The sequence below is a fragment of the Mirounga leonina genome, unplaced genomic scaffold (genome assembly GCF_011800145.1).
Source record: "Mirounga leonina isolate KUSES-001 unplaced genomic scaffold, KU_Mleo_1.0 Mir_114, whole genome shotgun sequence".
NCBI lineage: Eukaryota > Metazoa > Chordata > Mammalia > Carnivora > Phocidae > Mirounga > Mirounga leonina.
Genome location: NW_023270265.1, coordinates 19239989 through 19265734, shown reverse-complemented (window position 1 = coordinate 19265734; position 25746 = coordinate 19239989). Strand labels below are relative to the sequence as shown.

The following is a 25746-nucleotide window of genomic DNA, read 5'->3' as shown; positions in this document are numbered from 1 at the left end:
CCTTGAATTTCCTTTAAGAAAATAAAATGACCAAATAGGGGCGCCTGGGTGGCTCAGTCGTTAAGCGTCTGCCTTCAGCTCAGGTCATGATCCCGGGGTCCTGGGATCGAGCTCCACGTCCGGCTCCCTGCTCAGCGGGAAGGCTGCTTCTCCCTCTCTCACTTCCCCTGCTTGTGTTCCCTCTCTCACTGTGTCTCTCTCTGTCCTATAAATAAATAAATAAAATCTTTAAAAAAAAAAAGAAAATGACCAAATGATTACTTTTCTGTTATAATTACAAAACAAATCTGAAAACATAAACCACTGTCCCAAATGTACTAAATGACCTTTACAAAATGTAAAGCTACATAGTCTGAAATATAAATATATAACATACGTGTTAAAATTTGAAATATGTATACACATGTGTATACAGAAATGTTTAGTAACATTTCTTTGTGGAAGAATTATCTTGACTGAATAATAATTTAAATTGTTTACAAGGTTTCTAAACTATTTCTGTCTATAATAGTCTACATAATTGTCAGACTATTTTCTGAATGGGACTACTGTTATGTTTTAGAAATTACATTTGAAAATATTTTATTTATTTATTTAGTTTTAAGATTTTATTTATGAGAGACAGAGACAGAGAGAGACAGAGCACAAGCAGGGGGAGAAGCAGAGGGAGAGGGAGAAGCAGACTGCCTATTGAGCAGGGAAGCCCAACACAGGGCTTTATTCCAGGATCATGACCTGAGCTGGAGGTGCCCCAATTTGAAAATATTTTAAAACACTCAGGGCAATTCATAAATATTGAAATTCCTGGTGATAGGCGAGCCCTATTTTTCCATTTTATAGCAATACCATGACAATTTCCAAATTCCTGTCCCATGTACTAGTATTTTAATGCAGTACACAGTTCTGGGCATTGAAGTTGTGGTTGAGATCACAGGCTCTTTGCCAGACTGCCTAGGTTCTAATCCTGACTCAGGCACTTACTGTGTTAACTTGGGCAACTTCTTTAACTTTTCTGTAAATTAGTTTCCTCCACTGTGAAATGAAAGTAATCATATTAACTATTTCATAAAATTGCAGTGAAGATTCAATGAAAAATACATGGAAGATTGTTAGAAAGGTGCCTAGCCCATAATAAAGTCTGTAAACTTTAGATCTTGTTGTTGTTATAAAAAATCCAAAATAAAACAAGACTTTTGGGTAAAGACCACATGCTCCTTTGATAGATAATCACATCGAATTATCATTTAATCTCTCTCAGGCACACTTCTGAGGAGCAGGGTTGGAAAGCAGTGAGAGTGTGCTTATGAGAGGGGACTCAGGCTGGGGCGGGGTCAGGCCACTGGGCTTCCACTTCTCTCAGGAGCTCTCCTACACTCTAAATCTCTCCATTTTCAGTGAAGCACTATGGGTTCAACCAAAACCATATAATTCAAGGAAAATGCAAATTTACTACCATAATGACAAATTAGGAAAAATGCTATTAAAAAATCACATCAAACTATACAGTATGGTTTCATTTGTTTCAAAAAGGTGACCAGAAAAAAGATGGCAAAATGTTAACATGTTTACTTTTTTTTTAATAATACTAGCAGTGCCTTTTCTACATTTATGTAATAACCATGAATTTCTTTGAAAATCAGAGCAGTGTTATTAAAAAATATGGGGTACATTTAACATTTAATAATTTTTTTAAAGATTTATTTACTTATTTGAGAGAGAGAGAGAGAGCACACACATGAATGGGGAGTGGGCAGAGGGAGACAATCTCAAGCAGATCCTCACTGGGTGCGGAGCCCCGATGTGGGGCTGGATCCCAAGACTCAAGATCATGACCTGAGCCAAACCCAAAAGTCAGATGTTCAACAGACTGAGCCACCCAGGTGTCCCTTAACATTCAATAATTTTGATATTATTTTTAAATGGGGCTTAATATAAACACTTGAATTATAATTTAATGGTATTCCTTTGGCTTTAGTAGAAGCTATTATTTAAGTTATATGCTACTTAAATAATATCATTTTAAATACTATGGACTTTTCAAAGTATATTGTTGTGTTCTGCATATCCATTGATATTCGAACATTATCAATTACATTGCCCATCATTCCTTATATAATGATTCAAGATTTAGTTCCAGGAAAAAAAATATTTCAGTAGCCAAACTTACATTTCCTTAGAAAAACTTTGCTCTAGCTACCAAGAAATCCAAAGCTAAATTTAATGTCCATTTAATTTAATTCTAGGTTACTGATGTAACTATGCATCCCATTTTTATACCACACATATATCTGTACATAACAAATTTTATATATAATTTTAAAGGATTCACAGATCCTGTGAAGCCCACATATAAACCCTCCTGAGAAGTCACAAAACTCAAGTTAAAAAGCTTTGTCGTAAGTGTTTTTGCTTTGTTATAAATGGTTTATAATTTCTTTCTGATCTCTGTTTTTAAAACAAATAAAATCTTTTCTGAGAGTAAAATATATGCATATACATTAAAGATGTATGGGATGTAGAAATTATCTATATTGATTAGCTAAATATTAGTTAAAATTACCCTTTCCATTCTCGTAATAGGCTGTTAATGATTCCCTTTAATACTGTCTTCTGAATGTCTTGAGGCTACAGGCAAAAGAAAATCATAAAATAATTAGGATTAGGTACTTAGGTGACTTTTATATGTTATTTATATTTACAGATCTGTTTCAATAGTTAAAATCAGACTTGATGACCGAGGACTGCTTACGGTAGTATGATTTTCACATCTGAGAGTGCTAGAGCACCAATGACATAAGATTACAACGAGAATGCTCCCTGGGATGTGCCGTGCACAGCAAACTGCACAAACGTATATGGTGGCCCTTTGATGACCAACATCGGTTTTATATAACTGAAAAAATTTTCAGTTTCCCTGGATTGGCAGGATAAAATCATGAACACGAGTCCAAGATTAGCATGTTTAACAATATAAAATGACTGCATATATTTAAATATATTTATTACTACCAGTAAAAAGTTATAATTAGCAGGTAGATCCACAATTCATTATTAAGAGCAATGAAATTATGTTCAATAAAAAAATAAGATTTTTTTTCATTACTGGATTTGGAAAAGGCAGAAAAGGCATAAAATAACATTCCTATACAGTTTAAGAATTCAAATACTAAAAAAAAAATCTTATTTCCATTTTAGAGAGTTTCCCCTTGTGTTGTAGATTTAATTTTCTAGTGTCTATAAGACACTGACATCACTCCAAGTCAAAAGAGATCAGACAAACGTCCTAGAAGTGGAACATTTTGGGTCACAGTATATGTATATGTATATGTATATGCTTAGTGTTAGTAAATAATGCCAAGCAATTTTCCAAAATGGTTGTACTAGTTTCATACCTCATCAGGGTATGAAAGTTCCAGTTGCTGCACAATATTGCCAATTCAGTACTTAAAAAAATTTTACTCATTTTGAACGGATGTGTAATGTTATTTACATTTCTCACATGACAATACATAATAATAATGTACCTTTTCATGTATTTAATAGTAAAATACTGAGATTAGGAATAAGACAAAGATGTTTGCTATTACTTCTTTTATTCAAAATTTTACAAGAGGTCCTAGCCAGTGCAATAAGGCAAATACTTACATCTATCCATCCATACATGCAAGATAAAAGGACTGAAGAGGTGAAGTCTCATTTTTCACAAATGACAGGACTGTCCATACAGGAAATCCAAATAAATTTATTGATGCACTATTCGAATTAATGAGTGAATTTGGTATGGTAAATAAAGATAAATATATGAAAGTATTTTTTTTAAATTTTATTTTATTACATTATGTTAATCACCATACATTACATCATTAGTTTTTGATGTAGTGTTCCACGATTCATTGTTTGCGCATAGCGAAAGTATTACAATTCCATCAAAAAAAATCAAGTACTAGAACTAAATGTAACAAGATATGTGTAAGACATTTATCCAGAAAACTACAAAGTATCACCAAGAAAAACTAAAGAAGATCTAAGTAATTGGAGGGATATACCATGCTCATGGATTAAAAAAAAATGTCCACTCCTCACAAATTCAATTATAGCACTGTGGTTCTCAAAATGTGGTCCCTGGGAACTTGTTAGAAACACAAATGCTTGAGCTCTACCCCAGAACTACTGAATCTGAAACTCTGTATTTTAAGAAGCCCTTCCTGTGAATCTGATACATAGTAAAATTTGAGAACCACTATAGATTCAGTGCAATGCCAATACAATCAAATAGTTTATCTCCTTTCGCTGGCTAAGTGAAGCATGATTTTATTTCAGCAAGCCTTCCTAAAGAAGGACTGGACATAAAAGTATTTTCTGCTTAATTCTCATTTAATTAAAAAAATATAAAAAATACCTAACTTTCTGAGAATTTCAACTAAATTTACTGTACAATTATATAATTATGTTACAAGGTGATTATTACAATATTTGTGTGGCTGCTTTTGAAATACAAAAGAGACAAAGAATTATACTGTTTGCATCTGTTCATAAATAATACTTACAGTATTAAGTAAGGCATCATATACAGCATTCACAAATTTAGCGTTAATCCCAGAGTCTTCAATGGTATTAAAGGAGGCGGTGGCATCTTTCTGCAAATTCAATTAATGAATTAAGTGTATATAACATTTAAGGACTGTTCTTAGTAATTTTGAACCATAACTATTCCTTCATAATTTCTAATATTTTTTAGTAGGATGATGAAAAAGAACTTTTGGGCAAAGTTGCTAGAAATAAAAATGAATGTATAAGAATTATTTTAATCACTTTTTAATATTTATTTTTTATTATCATGTTCAATTAGCCAGTATAATCACTTTGTTTTTTAAAACTGAAAGAATGGAGTCAAACATCATCATTAGTACAAATGCAAACAATCTTTATGATATCACTTAAGTAATATTTATTTGTGATATGTATACTTTCTGAAATTAATATGTATATATGTTTACACAGCTGCTTAAGTCCATATTAGGTAGAAAAAGAGCTAAGTTATTGTATCTTTTTTGGAAAATTTAAAACTAAAAGTGAAAAATGTGTTTTCTGTGTTATTACCTTAAATGCAGCATTTAGTTCTGGGAAAGAATCAAATGTTGTTAGATAAAAATCATGTACTGCTTTCCAATCTCCTGATGACTTAACTTTTTCCATATCTTCCCTAAAATGAAAACAAACATTAACTATAACAGATAGAAATATTATTCAGATAAAATAGCATTATTTCTTTAAAAATAAATGTCACCAAACATGTAATTTGAAATATTGAAGCTGAATACAATATGTTCCAATTATATAAATACAGTTTATGAACTTATAATTCTTAAATGGATCATGATATTTATTCAGCTTTCCATTTACTTGCTTTTTAGAAAGGTCATTCTTGACATGCTCCTCACAATTAACACTTTCTTTCCTTTACTTCATAGCTAAACTTGAGAAATTTTGTTTACTTTCTCTGTCTACTTTCTCATTATCACTTAGTCCTTCAATATTCATTGGATTATTTTCAGTAGTGACATAGCTTTTATGGTTTATGTGTCACATAGCAGATGAAATAATATTTTTTAAAAAGGAAACATTTTATTATTTTATCACCATCTTTATCTCCTTTTGTCTGTTTTAACTCATATTCTCTTATTTAGTGTTGTTTCTTTTGTTGCAACATTACCTACCCCTTATCTGTTATTTATACATTTGTTTTCACATTCAACTTGAGACATCTAGTCTTTTGTGTCTTCACTCTTGACCAATGCCTTACAATGAGCCACAAGTTCAATTTCTCACACAAAAATATTAAATTATGTAGAGTACTGGCATTAGATGACTATACGTCTACATATTAACAGTGAGCTGAAACTTACTGAAAGTCTTTCATAGTTTTGGACTGGTTAGGAAGGACAGATTCTGAAAGAACTGGGGCCTTCATTTCAGATGGTAATGCATCTATAGAAACACGCTGTTTTTGTCTAACATCAAGGCAAATTGGTGGTAGGTCTCTCACTGTGAAGTATAAAAAAGCATTCAATGTAATTAATAGTAAAAATTTTCCAAATTATAAAATGTCAGGCTAACTCAACATGAGCAGAAAACAAGTGAATTATTTTGTATTGCATTCACCTTGGGATCATATAACAGAAATCCTACCACAGTAAAGGGCATCTCCTGAAGGCTCTATTGCCACCAGTCCCTCCCAACCCCAACTTCACCCACAACAGATATTAGGCCATATCTTAAATTAAAAGTTATCCACAGATAAGATATAAATAAAGTTTATTTCCTTTGTTCCTTTCCCGAAAGTTGTCTTCCAAGAAGTATTTCAGTGAGGCTCAATGTTTTTAGTGTTTATTACCTTTTTGAATATATGTAAACCATTTATTTACATCCTCTGTAATTCTTTATTATAGTTTTAGCTTTTTAAAAAAATCAATTTGCACGACATTTTTCTGTTTTTTTCTTTGCAAATATTTGCCCATTCACTGTTTGCCTTTTTGTTGCATTTCATAATCTTTTAATTGTAAAACAAAACAAATACAGAAAAATCTCACAAAAGGAATGGATGGCTTAATGAGTTGTTATAAGATAAACACCTCTGAAACCATTAACCCGTTGAGGAATAGAGTCTTATCAAGTCCCTCCTTGCTCCAATTACCCAGATGTTAGACTTCCTATTTCAATTTTAATTTCTTTTTTAGCTCTTTTTCATTTCTTTTTAAATTTTAAACATTTCCTTCTTTTCATCTTCTAGTTCTCTTAAGGCATTATCTGGTATGTATGTTTGCTTTTGTGTTCCTTCTGTTTTATTTCTAAAATTTTAAAAAATATTTCTAATTGTTTCCTGTAAGTCTAGTTTTATCACTATATAATGTCCCCCTCTCTCTCCAGTAACTTAAGTCTACTTTATCTGATATTAATATAGCCACTACTATATATCTTTTCCCATCCTTTTACTTTCAACCTGCCTATATTGTTATATTTGAATTGAGTTTCTTATAGACAGCATACAGTTAGGTCATGTTTTTAATCTACCCTGCCAATCTCTTTTAATTGATGTATTTTAGACCATTTACATTTAATGTAATTGTTGATCTATTAGGGCTTAAGTTTGTCATTTTTATTTTATTTTTTTTTATATTTTTTAAGTTTTTCCTATCTTCTTGTGGGTTACTTGAACATTTTTTAGAATTCTATTTGCTCTAAATATTATGTTATATACACAAAACTTATCAGAGTCTACTGGTGTTATCATTTTACCAGTTGGAGTGAAGTGTAGAAATTGTACCTTTTATATCTCTTCCTGTTCTCGGTTTATGATTATCTTATCCTATAGGTAAGGTGTTGTGTTTCTCTGGCTGCTTTTCAGAGGTCTTTAGTTTTCATAGGTTAAATTATCATATGTCTTGACATAGATTTCTTTGGGTTTATCCTGTATGTGGTTTGCTCAGTTTCTTGAACCTTTAGGTTTATATCTCTTGCCAAATATAGGAAGCTTTCAGTCATTTCTGAGTACTTTTTCAGCCTACCCTCTTTCTCCTGTCCTTCCAAGACACCAATGACAAGAAGGTATCCTCTTTTGTTACAGTCCCATAGGTCTCTGAGATAATTCACGTTTTCTTTCTAGTCTATTTTCTGTCTATTGCTCAGACTGGGTAATTTCTATTGTTCTATATTCCAGCTCATTTATTCCTGTCTCCTCCATTCTGCTGTTGAGCCATCTACTAAGCATTTTATTTTGGTCATTGTATTTTCTCAAAATTGTTAATACTTCCAAACCAACCAAACAGGTGAATATTTTATATACTCTAAATTCTACAAGGTGAAATGTACATATGTAGAATTTAATTCTACTCTTATGTAATCAGGATATATTTTCAACTAAGCAAACATAGCTATTATCTAATCATCACGGTAGGAACATAGCTATAAGGTCTTTCCTTCCTTATCCACTCACCCAATCAAATATCTATTCTTGGATCTATAACTTCAATAAACTAAGATAAATTTCATTAGTGTTAGGGTATATTTTACAATAAAATATCTTTCATATTAGAAGTTACTACAGAGATGCCAATTTCTTATAATTAAAAGCAATGATTTTTGACCTTTACTGTATATCAGAATCACATGAAGAGCTTGTTAAAACACAGATTACTAGACCTTTCCCCAGAGTTTGTGATTCAGTAGGTCTGGGGTGGGGCCCAAGAATTTGTATTTCTAACATGTTACCAGATGATGCTGATGCTGCCAGTCTGAGGGTCACACTGAGAAACACTGTTTGGTATTAGGAGAGAACAATGGTGCTGACAGTACAAAACATTAAATGTCTTTAATTCACTTCTATAACTGATTTTTATACCCTTTATTAAATACGGAAATATCCAATTTCTAGTAATTTTTACTTTAGGCACGTATTGGACAGAGGTTCAATTCATTAGCAAGTAAAATTAGGTACTTCTACAAATGATTTCTTATGTTTGGAAATCTTTATTAGTAAGAAAGAAATGGGCATCTCAGCAGCAAACAAACAGATAGTCTCCTCTCTCCAACACTAGTCTTGTTACTAGTGAGGCTCCTCTACAGTTTCTCTTCCTCTTCACCAGGCTTACCCTTTCCTATCCCTTCCCACACACCTTTCCCAACCTGGCTATAAACACCCACTATTAGATACACACAGACTCATTCAAATATAAATTAACTTATTCACTCACAGAGCATATATACACATTTTTATACCCACTCATTTTTATTAATACCATGCTGAGGTGGAAGAAGAGTGAAATTTTAGTTAGTAAGAGAACTGCATTTTGGCAAAGCCTGAGAGTGGGAAGATCTTATATAAGAGAAATAGTAATGCTAAGGCCAAGAGGATTATAGGGTGAAATTAGAACCAGAGGCCCAGACAGGATTTATTTTTAGGTCACAAGGTAACTCAGACTGAAGAATAATACAGAATGTTAACGTACTATGTAAATGGAACTTGAGTCAGAAAGAAAGGCAGTTTGCTCACATTAGTGAATGAAAGCCAAACTACAGAATGTGACATTCAGCTATTAAGAAAGGAAGAACAACAGCTCACAGCTGCTCTCCTGTCCCTAAATACCAAGGCATTGTTTCCAGAGACAGGCTTTCAGTCTGTTCTCACAGATGGTTATTAAAATCTAATTCAAACGAGAAAATCAATAAATGTGGTGATGAGAGATTAATTAAATCTCAAACTGATATTATAAATAGAACAGGCAATTCTTTGTTCTATCACATGCAGGTTTTTCTGCAATATAGAATACCATAAATACAAAATATATTTATCAGTGAAAACCTGTCATTTTGGTTTCATTCAGCCAATACTTGGGAACACTGAGTGCTAAATTGATAAGCAGTAATCATTTCCCTTGCTTTTAATATAGTGCTGCCAATTTTGGTTGGTCGCTTAGAAACATTAAGTAAAACACTTGAAGCCAGTGCAAGAAGAATAAGAGCTCTGGTGGGGGCTGGAAGTATACTGAAAAAAAACGTGAAGATCATAATACAACTATGTATAATGGTGTGAGATTATCAGCCAAATTTTGCCAGCTCACTCACTGTTTTCAAGAGCTATCATAAGCTGACTCTGGTTGGAAACTAGTAATATGTGGTTTTCCACAACTGTAGCCACCAAAATTAAGACTGACATTTTAAATTGGCAACATGATTGGGACGCTGAAGGCTGTTCCTGGCCATGGAGCACAGATGGCAACGAGAGCATCAGAGGTAAACAAGAGTCTCTATGGAGGTTGGGTGTTCAGTAGGAGGACCCTGGGCCTGTTCCTTGTCCCTCTATTGCTAGAAAGGAATTACTGTTTTAAAAGATTTGCTGCTGGTGACACACTGGTGCAAAATGCTATACTCTAAGCTTTATCCCCAAAAATTTGTAATTAAGTAAATAATAAAGTAACAACAACAACAAAAAGCACCAGCCTTGAAAGTAAGGGACTTGGTCCTGTTGTTGGCTCAGTTACTAACTTTCATAACCTTAGACATGTCACTGAAACTCCTTAGGCCTTAATTTTGCCATTATAAAATAAACGAAATTACCTACGTCAGCTGTTCCCAAGGTTCCAAAGAACTTCAAGGGCCACCTCATGGGACTGGCTCTGGTGGATGTGCTTATTCAGAGCAGCTCAGTTTTTCTCTGCCTAATATAATGATGCTCTAAGAAAAATTTTACTTTTCAAAAAAGTGTTTTGCTATGAAAATAAAAAATAACAACAGGTTTGAAAACCACTAGTTTAATAATTTCTAACTTCCACCTCTACAACTATTTAAGAACAAAATGGATAGGACTTATAAACCAATCAAAAGAGTTAAAGACAATTCTCTGTTAGAGTGAACTATATGAGGACATCTAATAGAGAAACTGAAGCAGCATGGACACTTAACATGCATATGTCATCTAAACACCTGATTTTAGTTACGACTTGTGTTCTATAACAGGGTATAAGAAAAAGTTCTAAAAAAAGAGTTTTCAAAAGATCTGGGTTCTCTTTTGGGATTTTACATTCAAAAGATGTGGTCATTTTAAAATAAGTCCATAAATTCTTTTATATTCCTTCATGAAAAGATGGAGTCTAACTTTTCTCCCTTGGAATGTGGGCCAGCCTTAGCGGGTCCCCACTAATGAGAAAATGTGACAGAGAGATGCTGTAGGTTTTGTAGGTTACAAAAGGCAATACAATTTCTGCTTGGCTGTCTCTTTTTGGGGTGCTCGACCTTGGAGTCCAGTCGCCATGCTGTGAGGAAGCCAAGCAGTCCATGAAAAGGCCAGGGGCAAGTGTTTCAGCCAAGCCTTCAAGGGATTCCAATATTGTGGAAACCAAAACAAATAAACAAGAGCAACCTGGAAGAGTCAGGAATCATGCAGGGAGGGAAAAAATGTAAAAACCTATCACTAGCCTTTCACCGGAACCACCATCTTCCAGTAATTTGCCAAAACCATCAACTCATAGGGAAAGGGGAAAGGCACCCACTATATGTTCTCTAGGCCTTTTAGAGAACATGGCCTTTGGCCACATAGATGCCAATCTACAAGAAAGGTGATATTGTCACCATCAAAGGAACGGGCACTGTTCAAAAAGGAATGCCCCACAGATGTTACGATGGCAAAATTGGAAGAGTCTACAGTATTACCCAGCTTGCTGTTGGCATTGTTGTAAACAAGCATGGTAAAGGCAAGATTCTTGCCAAGAGACTTAATGTAGGTATTGAGCATATTAAGCACTCAAAGAGCCGTGCTTGAAGCTCATGAAGGAAAATGATCAGAGAAAGAAGGAAGCTGAAGAGAAAGGTACTTGGGTCCAACTGAAGTGCCAGCCTGCTCCACCCAGCAAAGCACATTTTGTAAGAACCAATGGAAAGGAGCCTGAGCTGCTGGAACCCATTCCCTATGAATTCATGGCATGATAAGCATAAAACAACAACAACAACAACAACAACCCAAAAAACCCTCAAGATTAAAATATATGCATACATACATACATAAAAATAAAAACCTATCACTAATTTACTTAGAGGGATAAAAGTACAACCAGGAAATAAGAGGGTTCTATAAAGAAGAAATATTCAGAGAGGGAAAAAAGAATTCTTGTTCATTAAAAGCATATTAGCAGAAACAAAATACTTAGTAGAAGTGTTTTGAGGAAATGCCCTAAAATATATAGCAGAAGGATAAAGAAATGGAAAATAGAAGTGAAAAAAAAAAAAAAGAAAACTAGGAGTTCAGAAGGTCTGGCTTTTGAATAATAGGGGACCCAGAAAGAAAGAAGCAGCAGATGGGAGGAAATCATCAATAAAAATTTCTAGAAAACTTCTTGGAATTCAAGGACATGAACTACTAGAGGAAAAGGGCCTACCAAACATGTAGCAAAAGGGATGAAACTAGACCCACACCAAGCACAGCTCTGTGCAATTTCAGACACTCCGAGACAAACAGATGATTCTACAAGCTTCTAGAGAGACAGATACCTTATACAAAGGACAGGAAGGTGAGAGATGTATTCTGCACACACTAGAACAGAGTGGCCTAAGAGTGAGTAATTTTGATGCCTGCCATCACCAAGATCCTGACTACCTCTGTACTCTTCTTTTGTAACTGAAGATAGAAGGAATAGGTGAGCCCAGCCCAGACTGTTATCTGTACTTTGGCTTGTCTTGCCAGTGGGGTGATGAAACCCCTGTTCTCCATTTCTTGCTGTGCTATCTGAATCAGCTGAGGGCACTCAGTTCACCTCACTGCTTTAACCTGGGGTACTCCTGACAGCTGGAGAGGTCGTATTTCTGCCAGACATCTAATACACAGATAGTCCAACAAATCACAGCTCTGTCAGATATGCCAATAGTTGTCCTTTGTTTCCCAGGATTCACTCATGACCTTGCTCACTTCTCCAGAAAGGACTCATACATTCTTGTGGAAGCTGAAGCCAGATCTGATTCAGAGACTATTCAGACTATCATCTCTTCACCTAATAGTGGCAATATTGTCCCTTACACATCCAAGGTTTGTGCTTGCTATTCTGTTTTTCAAAACTAAGCAGTGTGTGTGTGTGTGTGTGTGTATAATTAGAGATATAATTTAAGTGGTATACTGTTTATAGGAACGTATAAAGACAACAAAACCATTTTGTAAAAAAATCAAGGGAATAGTAGTTACCTCTGGACAGAAAGGAAGGGCAATGCAACTGGGTGGGTTCACAGGAGCTTGTAATATTCTTTTTCTTAATTTTAGCACTAAGTTCATGTGCTTTCCTTTTATTATTACTAAAACCATATGCTACTGTTGATTACATTCTTCTGTATGTGTGATGTTTCAAAGTTTTAAAAATTTGTGCAGTTACCCATGAAATAAGAGTAATAGAAACTCCTGCCCATCACAATCCCTTCCCTACAACTTAGCTGCCCATAATATTATCACTCATATTTACTGAATTTCATAAGGCATGGAACTGAATGCTTTTAAATGCTTTTTTTCATTTATCCTTACAACCTTATGAGGTAGCTTCTTTATTATGGTATTTTACAGATGGAAAAACAAGCACAGAGAGGTTAAATAACTTTTCCAGGATCATAAATTACAGAGCCAGGATTCAAACCCATCCGGATAAGTTACACACCCATGTATTTCCCACTATTAAATAATGCCAAATCTTCTACCTGCATAAAAACAAGTAGCAAAACTGAACCCTAAATTTACATGGAAGTAGGACCTGGTAAACTATGAAAGGTCAAAACAAAACTCAACAAGGATCAAACAAAATCAATGTTTGAAAATGAACCCTTTAAATCATAAAACTCTGGTGTAGAGGATATTTTACAACTCATAATGCCCCAATTCCTCATTCTATAAATGAGCAAATGAAGGCTCATGAGGGCGAAGTATAATGTCTAAGGTCACAATGACACTTACTGGTAGTAATTAACTCAAATATTCAGTTCTTATTTGATATCATAATTTACAGTTTGTGGGTACGAGGCAGGTAATAAATGAGCTACAAGGGGCACCTGGGTGGCTCAGTCATTAAGCATCTGCCTTCAGCTCAGGTCATGATACCCAGGGTCCTGGGATCGAGCCCTGCCTGCATCAGGCTCCCTGCTCCGCGGGAAGCCTGCTTCTCCCTCTCCCACTCCCCCTGCTTGTGTTCCTGCTCAACTGAAACAGGGAGACCAGAGTGGATTAGTCATAACAGGTGGTGTTAACATCATTGTCTATAGGGTGACTTTTCTAAACATTTGGCAAAAAATAAAATTGAAGGTGGGAGAGAGAAAGGAAAAAGAGGGGGAAAAAGAACTCTGACTCACAGGACTTTAGCCACCAGAGCCAAATATATTGCAATATATTCATTAGTTTTTGGAGATGTACTTTTTACTAAGTTCAATGATGTTTATGTTTGTAAAACTACAACCAAAAACACAGGTGAAATGTTCTTTTATGGGTCTAGTTATAAAAATATTCAAAAGTCCCTTTTCCAGAAGGTTACCTCTAGTGGAACAGATGTCTTAAGCTGGACATATCTTAGAGAATTTATTATGGAGATGGGTCTGACATTCCAACAGAGACCAGAAACCCAGAAACACTGTCTCCTGTATATTTCCTCATTCAGTAAACTATTTACTGAGTAAACACTTTATGTGCCATATAGGCTGGATCCTGGAGATACACAGATGAATTAAAAATTCAAGGAGAATGCAGATGCATTTACTCTCAGACTCAATAATCCCACTTCTCAGAATATCTCAGAAACACAAAAAGACGTATGTACAGATTCCTTCACTGTGGCATTGTTTAGTAAAAGAATGGACACAACTCATTTCTTTTAATAGGATCTTACTAAATAAGTTATAGTACATCCTATACAGTGGAATACAATTATAAAAAAGAATAAGGGAGCTCTTTATGTACTGATATAGAAAAGTATCCAGGATATACTAACTAAAAACAAGGTGCATATACATATACAATGCATATGCAGTTACCTTTTCCTTAAGAAAAGGTGGGAAATGAGAATGTATATTTTATTTGCTTTCATTTACATAAAGAAACACAGGGAAGAATACAAGACAGCAGGGAAGAATGTAAAAACAGGATGTCAGAAACATCCTGTTTTTATAGTTTTTATTTTTTTTTTGAAACACACAAATGTGTTACCTACTCAAAAAATTAACTTCAATATAAAAAATAAAAAGAATAGCTCTTCCCCTCTCCAAAATAGAAGCTTAAGAATTTACTACAGACTAGTAAAGAGACAGATAAGTAAACAAATAAATGCCGCAGGATATTCTAAGTTCTTGATAGATACACTTCTCCCCTAGGCACAGTTAGGAAAAGTCAAGTCCATGGTACTCACTCTGACCCAGGGAAGGATTTTGGAGATTTAGTCTAAAATCAGTTCATTCTCCACAGAAACCTGGAGATGGGGTCATTTGAGGCTTTGGAGATACTTATTCTAGGGTAAGATTCCTAAAGCAGCTATTTCAAGTCCTTGTCTCTCCCCAGATGGCAAGTCCTGCGCTGGGTTTCTTCTAACAGCTTGTTTCTCTGTCTGCCTCTAAAAGTTGCTCTTGGAGGAACTGTGAAAACTCTGTGGTGCTTCATGGTGTAGAGAACATAGGACACAGGACACCACCACACAAAGATCCAATCACCATTTGAGCTAAAGACCGCTTTGTTTGTCCCTGAGCTATTTCACAGTGGCAAAGATCATGGGACGCATTTCTCCAGAGTTAGGTAGAAAACTGTAGGGCTCACTATGTCCTATTAGGGCTCTTCTAGAGTAAACTCATGAAATGCACTGAGCTAGGAGAGGAACAGTGTCCTTGAGGTAAACGTTAGAGTTCCTGTCTACTCTTTTCTGAATTACCAAGAGTGCAAAGACATTATAAAAGAGATGGGGAGAAATTGCTTCATTTCTTTTAAAGATGTTCTGCGCTGTTTGAAGATGTTTCAAAGAAGTCTGACAGGGGGCATAATCACTTTAGAAGGAAGATACAAAAGAATAAGAGAGAACGTAGTGCTAATCCCCCTCCACCATTACTTACCATCTATATTGTTTCTCTGAAGATGTATCATCCCTAACAGCTGTTGTAGTAGGTAAAACTCCTACACTTCTCTGATCTCCAAAAGGACAGCCAACTCGACAGGCAGACCTAGTCATGTGATCTACAGGGAGGAAAGGCATCCCTCAGCTGTTAGGTAAACCCACGCTGGGCTTTTGCAGCTTCTCTAATACCACTTGAAGATCAGATGGGGAGACAAGCTGTTAGAGAATACCCAGCATAGGTCCTGTTACCAGAGAAGAGGGAGGAAACTGTAATAACTGCCAAGAATGATGCATCTTTGAGGAAACAATTTTACTGGCAAGTAAAAGAGGCTTCCCAAAAGATAAGGAATTATAAACATGCTTACATTGGGAAGACTTGACTAACTTCCCATTCAATAAAGGAATTCTTTCTGCAGCAGCCCTGACACATGAACTCCAAGTCACACCTGAATCCAGGTGGCATCCAGACAAAACAGCTAGGAGAAGTCAGCACTAGGAGTTCCAATAAAGTAAAAGAAGTTTGCTAAGAGGTCTATTCCCCTAGAGTGGTGTATACAAATACTCCAAGTTCAGGTTGGGGCTGAATCCAGATTCCATTAAGACTGGCACAGATGAGAGGGAAAAAGAGACAAGTGTGGGGGCTCAAACAGATGGACCATATTCAGAGTCAATGCATCCACCCAAGGAGGAGGCAGGTAGGTTGTGGGCCAACAAGTTGGTTTAAGACATCAGGATTTTAGTATAGACAGAATGGAATAAAGGAATCAGCGTGGAAGCAAAGGCTATTGAACTTGAACAAACAGTCCAAAGGAAAAAGGTTAGAGCTATTCATGACTTTCTTTTTGACTATCATTCTCCATAGCAGACATTTCAAAGTCCTTAAGATTCTCAACACTGTTGTGGGCTGAACTGTGTGTGTCTGTCACACAGATATGTTTGAAGATATTTTGAAGTCCTAAACCCTAAGACCTGTGAATGTGACCTTATTTGGAAAAAGGATCTTTTTTTTAAAAAAAAGATTTTATTTATTTATTTGACAGAGAAAGACACAGCGAGAGAGGGAACACAAGCAGGGGGAGTGGGAGAGGGAGAAGCAGGCTTCCCGCCGGGCAGGGAGCCCGATGCGGGGCTCAATCCCAGGACCCTGGGATCATGACCTGAGTCGAAGGCAGATGCTTAATGACTGAGCCTCCCAGGCACCCCCCCCTTTTTTAAAAGATTTTATTTATTTAGAAAAAGGGTCTTTGTAGATGCAAGCAAATTAAGATGAAGTCATACTGGATTAGGGTGGGCCCTAATTCAATGACTGGTATCCTTACAGGAAGAGGGAAATTTGGACACAGAAAGACATACAGGAAAGAATGCCATGTGAAGGCAGAGGCGAAGATTGGAGAGACGCATCTACAAGCCAAGAGACACCAAGGATTGCTGGTAATCACCAGAGGCTAGGACAGAGGCATGGAACAGATTCTAAGAACCTTCAAAAGGAACCAATTCCACCAATGCATGGATTTCAGACCTCTAGCCTCCAGAACCATGAGAGAATAAAATTCTGTTGTTTTAAGATATCAAGTTTATGTTCTATGTTGTAGCAGCGAGAGGAAACTAATATACCTTCCAAGGAGATTAGTGAATTCAAGGCGAGAAGAACTGAGTTTCCTACTTCCATTTCCTCTTCCTACTTCCTCTCTTCCCTCTAATTCCACAGTATGAGTAACAAGTGCTCTTCTAACCTTGCTGGAGCTGACATCTCAACCCCTATGCTTTGCATTTTTCCTTGATCCTATCCTCATACCACTTCTCTATTCTACTAGTTCATTTTATTATTCTATTTTCCTACTGCAACTTTAGTCTCTCCCTCTGTATTAGATCCTTTCCCTTGACCACACTACTCTGCAAGACCCTGCTTTTCTTTCAGTTCAAGCTAATCTTCAGTTCAAGCTAGGCAGTCTACATTGCCCCTACATCCTCACCACTAATCTGCCCCTTAACTTTCTATAATTTGAATTCTCCTCATACCATCCTACTGAAACTGTTCTTTTAAAAGTCACCAATAAACACATTAAACAACAAATCCTTGGCATTGTCTCAGTGCTCATTCATCTTGTCCTCCCTTAGCAATGACATCGTAGACCAAATCCTCTTCTTTAAATTTTCTTTTCCCTAGATTTCTCTTTTTCTTAAAGATTTATTTATTTATTTTAGAGAAAGAGAGTGCGCGCGTGCGAGTTGGGGAAGGGGCAGAGGGAGAGAATCTCAACTAGACTCCCCACTGAGCGTGGAGCCTGACGCAGGGCTCCATGTGGGGCTTGATCTCCTGACACACGAGATCATGACCTGAGCTGAAAACCAAGAGTTGGATGCTTAACTGACTGAACCATCCAGGCACCCCTCTTTTCCCCTGATTTCTAAGTCACAGCACGCCACGGTTCTTTTCCCTCTTTCAGGACTCACTTTCTTTTCTTATACCAACTCTTCTTTTAATGAAGGCCTTATCCAAAACTACCCTTGGCTCTCTTCCTTTTTCTATGTCTGCCATTCATTAGCTATGTAAGTTCATGCAGGGCAAGTCACTTAAAACTCTGTGGCTTAAGTTTCCTTGACTTTGAAATGGGAAAAGAATTCCAACCTTCAGCTGCAATAAGGACTAAATGGATTCACATATGTATGGCGCTCAGAACCAGGAGTGGCACACAGAAAGCACGATATGGAGTTATTGTTGCAGCTGACGTTACTGCTTTGGCACCTCCGCTCTGATAGCTACTTCCTCCGTCCTGGGTTCTCTCTTGTTTGACTCTATGCAATAAATACAGCTGACCCTTTAACAATGTGGGGGAAGGGGCGCCAACCCCTCGTGCAGTTGAAAATCCATGTATAACTTTTGACTCCCCCAAAACTTAACTACTAATAGCCTACTGTTGACTGGAAGCCTTCCTGATGACATAAACAGTTGGTTAACATGTATTTTGTATGTTATATGCATCATATACCATATTCTTAAAATAATAAGGTAGAAAAATAAAATGTTAAGAAAATCACAAGGAAAATACATTCACTGTACTGTACTATATTTATTGAAAAAAATCTGCACATGAATAGATCTATGCAGTTCAAACCTGTGTCATTCAAGAGTCAACTGGTCAACTGTACCTGTAAGACCCTCTGATGGACAGGTAACTGCCTGGGGCCTGCGGGGATTACAAAGGTATTTATTCCCTCATGGAACATACAGTCTAAGAGTTAATAGTATTCGAATGGTAACACATAAGACGGGGTTGACTGATAAGAGGTAATAACAAAAGAAAACCTAAATGGAAAGTCAAAGGAGGGAAGAACTATATCTGGTTGGAGAGAATCAGCAAAGGTTTAAGAAAGAAGTAGCTTTGAAGGACAGGATGTGTCAGATGGAAAAGGGGAGAGTGCATTCCAGGCAGTGGGAACAAACTGGCAAAATCTCTGAGGTAAGGTATGAGGCATCCAGGAGAATAGCTAAAATGTAGTTATATGTAGGAGAAAAGTGGGAGATCACGTTGAAAAGCTGTCATATTTTGAACGTCCTTGAGTGTCAAGGTAAAAATTTTTTATTTAATTTTGGAAGCATTAGGGAGTATGAAGATGATGTAATTAGAGTTGTATGATTAATGTGATATGATTAATCAGGCAAGAGAAACAAGTCAATCAGGAATTTCCTCTATCTGTCAGATAGAAGAACAAGGGTTTTGTCACAAAATGTGGATTGAATTTTGGTTCTGACACTTAGCAGTGACCTCAGCCAAGTCATTTACCCTCTCTGAGCCTGTTTCCATACTTATAAAATGGTGTGATAAACAGAAACTAAGACCGCGGGCATGAGTCTCAGCTTTCTGGTGTCCCATCAGGATTACATTGCATTACATGACAAAAGGGACTGTGCAGATATAAATAATTAATTGGCTCACCTTAAAATAGGGAGATTATCCAGGTACGCAAAACCTAATGACATGAGACTTCTACAAGCAAAGAGTTTTCTCCCACTGGTTGCAAAAGACAAAGTCAGAGAGACTGGAAACATGAAGGGGATTCAACACAAGGGCTCCTGCTACCAGCCTTAAAACACAAAGCTACAATATTCCAAGAGGGTCTGTGAGCAGAGGTGGCAGACTGTGTAAGTGGTCTCTTTAGGAGCTGAGAGCAGCCCTGGCTGATAGTCAGCAGGGATTCTGCCAGCAACCTGAAGATGCTGGGAGGAGGATTCTTCCCCCAGAGCCCAGCCCAGCCAACACCTTGTAAGACCCTGAGCAGAAAACCCAGCCACACTCACCAAGACGTCTGACTCAAAGAGCCATCAGCTAATAAATGGGTGTTGCTTTTAAACCATTAGGTTTGTGGTAATTTGTTATACAGCAATAGAAAACTGATACAACAGGGATTCTAGTATCTATTCTATTTTATGTAATTGCTGCAAGGCTCAGATAAAGTAACGTATACACAAATAATACACGAATATAATTTACAGTTGTTATCTAGTTAGCATGTCTAAAATATATATAATTTCTCTCAATTCCTCTCCCCATCAAATAGGCTCATTTTCTTTATTCCTTTAATGGTACCACAATTGCAGCTTTGTTTTGTTTTGTTGGGGGTTGGGGGACTGACATGAAGGGCACTAGTACCTCCCTGGAGTGAGACTGAGGGGATAGAACATGTGTGTGTGTATATGTGTGTACACTGAGTAAATAAATACAGGAGGAAAGAAGTTATCAAAGGCAAAGGTTGATAAATGAAATAAGGTAAATGCTAACCTGCAAAAGTTAGCACTAGCATGGAGTATCAGCCGAAAATCTGCGTGAGAAGAATTTATGCCACACACAGCTATGGACACAAGCAATTTACCAAAAACTATGTCCTTACACATTTCTAGGATTGTTCTGTGTTGTTTGGGTGCAGGGACATTTAAACCTTTGCAGATTTGTTTTGTTACAGGCCAGGGGAAATTGAAAGTATGCAAGTAATTGATGTTTCCTGTGACAAAACAATACAGAGTTGTACAGAGAAATAAAGCATATTTATAATATACACCCAATTCTACTCTCCTGAGGAAACCATTAAACCGATTGGTGGGCATCCTTCCATACCTCTTTATATGCTTAAAGAAGTATAAAACGTTTCCCTACTCTTAAAAACCTGGAGTCATATTCTACCTATTATGTGTAACTTGTGTTTTTTATTTTACAGTGTACTGTGGGCACTTCTCCTAGACACTTTATACACATATCACACTTTTCTTAATAGAGACATAGTACTCTAAGTCACCCCTTCATAAAAGTGCCAATTTTCACATTCCCTAGACAACATCACAGATATAAATCCTTTCATTCTCTGCAACCACAGAGGAAAATGTAAACTTTTTATTGTAATTTGTACTTCTTTAAAAACAAGTGAGATTGAGCATCCTTTCACATGTGTAGTTATTGCTCATATTTTTCCTCTTTTGATTAGTCTGTTCAGATCCTTTGCCTTTTCTTCATTGGAATGTTCATTTTATTGATTTATTAAAAGTCTTTATGATCAAGGATATGTTTTTCACAGACTATGTATGACATTTGTACATGTTTATACTTTATGACTTTAAAAAATTCCTACAGAAGTTTTAAATTTTCTTATATACTGAAACTTGTCAATTTTTTGTTTTATGGCTCTTGGCATTGTTATCATGCCAAGAGATTTTTTATATAAATAACCTCCTGTGTTTTCTTCTAGTACTTTTGTAGTTTAAAAAAATCTCAAGTTACTATTTTCAACAGGTTAGCCAGTCATCCTAATTCCATTTTTTGAATAACTGAATACCACTTATGTACTATATATTTTACTGATCTATTTGGCTGTCTTTGCGGCAGTACTGCAATTAAAATAGCTTTATAATATATGTACTACAGGGGAAGGGGCTCCCTCATTATTTTTGCTTGCATCTTCTTGGACACTGATTCTTATGGATCACATAGAGCATCATTTTAATATCTCCGCCCCAAAACTGCTGAAAAATGTATTAAATGTAGAGAGTAAACTGGGTATACCTGACATCTTGCTGTTTTTCCATCCCACAACCTTTTAGTCTTTTGATAAAGTCTTACAGTTTTCCTCATATGGGTTTAGCTCACTTTCTTTTAGGTTTATTTCTAAGTATTTCATTATTTTTCCATCAAGTCTTCTAATTGATTATTCCTCAAGTAAAGGAAATATACTGAATTTTCATATATTTGTATAGTGTCTGGCTGCCTAACCAAATTCTATTATTCATGAGCTTTGTATCTCATTCATACCTTACCCTAGGAAACAATCACCTAAAAATAACAATTTTGCTCCTTTCTGTAAATATTTATACAGCTTATTTCTTTTTCATATTGTATTAATTAACTTCACCTATGAAAAAACTACTTTTTAATAGTTTGATAATATATTTTCAGCCAAAATACACAGACTATGTGTACTTTTAATAATCATCATTATTATTATTTTACCATTCTTGATGTTAGGGAAAGCAAGATGTGTAGGTGAACTTCTGTTTTCAGCGGCTTCTTTCTTCTGGTTAACAGTTGAAATAAAACTGCTAAAAGTGGAAATTTGGCCTTTGGATCCTCTGTCCAAACCCTAAAAACAGAAAAGTTAACATTGCAGCATGATTCCCACTAGCTATATTTAAACTATTTTATTGCAGAAATTCATAAACACTTAAACAGATTTTAACTTGATGATATATGATATACAGATAAAATATATAACACTGACTTACCTTTCCTAGGATCAAATTGTTTTAAATATAAAATGAGAATAGTTGTATCATACCTACAAAGTGATAAAGTTTGGAAATAGGGTATTAATAGTATCTTCCTTATAGGGTTACTGTGAGGTCTCACTGAAATAAGCATATAAAGTAACTGGCACAGCCCCTCGTATATTGTACATGCTCCACTCATGTTAACAGCTCTTTTAAATTTGTATTTATTTTTTTTAAGATTTATTTTATTTTATTTATTTGTCAGAAAGAGGCGAGCACAAGCAGAGGGAGCGACAGGCAGAGGGAGAAGGAGACTCCCCGCTGAGCAAGGAGCCTGATGTGGGACTCGATCCCAGGACCCAGAGATCATGACCCAAGCCGAAGGCAGACGCCCAACCGACTGAGCCACCCAGGCGTCCCTTAAATTTGTATTTAGATAACACTATTTTTACGAGCTCCACAAATATTATTTTCAATAGTTAACATGCATGTGATACTTCACATGTTGATTCATTGAAGGTTTTCTTGTCTTTTGATGCAACTTTAACCATTCAGGTAAAAAGATAAACCTTTTAGAGCTCATTTCTGTCTATGCACTGTGATTATACTTTGGGTGTACCAGGATTAAAAAAGATAATGCTAACATAATAAAGGCCATAGGTGAAAAACCCACAGCTAATATCATCCTAAATGGGGAAAAATTGAGAGATTTCCTCTACGGTCAGGAACAAGACAGGGATGTCCACTCTCACCACTGTTATTTAACATAGTACTGGAAGCCCTAGCCTCTGCTATCAAACAACACAAAGAAATAAAAGGCTTCCAAATCAGCAAAGAAGAAGTAAAACTTTCACTCTTTGCAGATGATAGGATACTAAACATAAAAAAACCTGAAAGACTCCACCAAAAAATTGGGTAGAGCTGAAAAATGAATTCAGTAATGTCGCAGGATACAGAATCAATGTACAGAAATCTGTTGCATTTCTATACATCAATAATGAAGAAGCAGAAAGAGAAATCAAGGAATTCCATTTACAACTGCACCAAAAATAATAAGCTACCTAGGCATAAACCTAACCAAAGATGTGAAAGCCTGTACTCTGAAAATTATAAAACACTAATGAAAGAAATTGAAGATGACACAAAGAAATGGAAAGATAGTCTATGCACATGGACTGGAAAAACAAATATTATTAAAATATCTATACTACCCAAAGCAATCTACATATTTAATGTAATCCCTATCAAAATATCAACAGCATTTAAAAAATTTTTTTAATTTTTTATTTATTTTTATTATTATTTTTAAGATTTTATTTATTTATTTGACAAGAGAGAGACAGCGAGAGAGGGAACACAGCAGGGGAGTGGGAGAGGGAGAAGCAGGCTTCCCGCGGAGCAGGGAGCCCGATGTGGGGCTCGATCCCAGGACCCTGGGACCATGACCTGAGCTGAAGGCAGACGCTTAACCAACTGAGCCACCCAGGCGCCCCCAGCATTTTTTTAAAAGAGCTAGAACAAACAATCTTAAAATCTGTATGGAAACACAAAAGACCTTGAATACCCAAAGCAATCTTGAAAAAGCAAAGCAAAGCTGGAGGCATCACAATTCCAGACTTCAAGTTATATTACAAATCTGTAGTGATCAAGACAGTATGGTACTGGTACAAAAACAGACACATAGATCTATGGAATAGAATCGAGAACCCAGAAATGGACCCACAACTATATGGTCAACTAACTTTCGACAAAGAAGGAAAGAATATCCAATGGAAAAAAGACAGTCTCTTCAACAAATGATGTTGGGAAAATTGGACAGCCACATGCAGAAGAATGAAACTGGACCACTTGCTTACATCCTACACAAAAATAAATTCAAAATGGATGGAAGATCTAAATGTGAGACAGGAATCCATCAAAATCCTAGAGGAGAACACAAGCAGCAACCTCTTTGGCCTTGGCAGCAATTTCTTACTAGACACGTCTCAGGAGGCAAGGGAAACAAAAGCAAAAATGAACTAGTGGGACTTCAACAAGATTAAAAGCTTCTGCACAGCAAAGGAAAGAATCAACAAAACTAAAAGGCAAGCTATGGAATGGGAGAAGATATCTGCAAATGACATATGTGATAAAGGGTTAGTACCCAAATCTATAAAGAACTTACAAAACTCAACACCCCAAAAATGAATAGTCCAATTAAAAATGGGCAGAAGACATGAATAGACATTTTTCCAAAGAAGACATATAGATGGCCAACAGACACATGAAAAGATGCTCAACATCACTTATGAAGGAAATGCAAATCAAAACTACAATGAGATATCCCCTTATACCTCCAGAATGGCTAACAACAACACAAGAAACAACAGGTGTTGGCGAGGATGTGGAGAAAGGGGAACTCTCTTATACTGTTGGTGGGAATGCAAATTGGTGCAGCCACTCTGGAAAACAGTATGGAGATTCCTCAAAAAGTTAAAAATAGAACTACCCTATGATCCATCAGTTACACTACAAGGTATTTACCCAAAGAATACAAAAATACTAATTCAAAGGGATACATACACCTTTATGTTCAGAGCAGCATTATCTACAATAGCCAAATTATGGAAAGAGCTCAAATGTCCACTGACTGATGAATGGATAAAGAAGATGTGGCATAGATCTGGAATATTACTCAGCCATAAAAAAGAGTGAAATCTTGCCATTTTCAACAACGTGGATAGAGCTTGAGAGTATCATCCTAAGTGAAGTAAGTTAGTCAGAGAAAGACAAATATCATTTGATTTCACTCACATGTGGAATTTTGAAGCAAAACAAATGAACAAAGGGAAAGAGAGAGAGAGAGAGACTCTTAACTATAGAGAAAAAATTAATGGTTACCAGAAGGGAGATGGGTGAGGGGATGGGTTTGGGTTAAATAGGTGATGGGGGAAGAAAAGATAATGCTAAGCATTTAGGGATCCACAGGCGCATGTAACAGTGCAATCTTCCTATAGCACAGAATCTATCCGTTAACACACATTCCACAAAATAATAACTGTAAAGTCCATAGTATGTAGTTCATCTGTATTTTATAATTATAAATAAAATATTACCAGGGCAATATTCAATTATGGAGCTACCTCAGGGTTTATTCTCAGCTCTAGCTCTTTCCAGCTTACTGATGCTTAATAGAATATAACTTCTTCCTTAATATTCACTCCCTTACTCTAAAGGTAATTTCTTTGCTTTCACAATAGTTTCTTTTTCCTCTCCTCCTTCCTAACCCACTGAACTGATTTCCATTTGCCTTTTCAGAATCAGCTCATATACCATATAGCAAAAACATTTACGATTACCAAGGATTGACTCTCTCACACTTCCTACTCTCTTGGGGGTGGGGGG

The 25746-nt window shown here is 36.1% G+C and overlaps 1 protein-coding gene across 6 annotated transcripts in view; it reads right to left on the bottom strand.

Annotated features, from left to right (window-relative positions):
* Positions 1 to 25746, bottom strand: part of HECTD2 (HECT domain E3 ubiquitin protein ligase 2) — a 71923-nt gene that overhangs the window by 29415 nt on the left and 16762 nt on the right. For 5 of the 6 annotated variants that reach the window (XM_035024953.1, XM_035024962.1, XM_035024971.1 and 2 more), the window contains exons 2-6: positions 22106 to 22235; positions 5907 to 6045; positions 5101 to 5203; positions 4548 to 4637; positions 2561 to 2625 (exon numbers count right to left, since the gene is read on the bottom strand). In XM_035024953.1, coding sequence (XP_034880844.1) covers positions 2561 to 2625; positions 4548 to 4637; positions 5101 to 5203; positions 5907 to 6045; positions 22106 to 22235 — 527 coding nt within the window. Of the gene's footprint in view, positions 1 to 981; positions 1033 to 2560; positions 2626 to 4547; positions 4638 to 5100; positions 5204 to 5906; positions 6046 to 22105; positions 22236 to 25746 lie in introns of all 6 variants that reach the window. The other variant, XR_004682873.1, reaches the window with a different exon arrangement.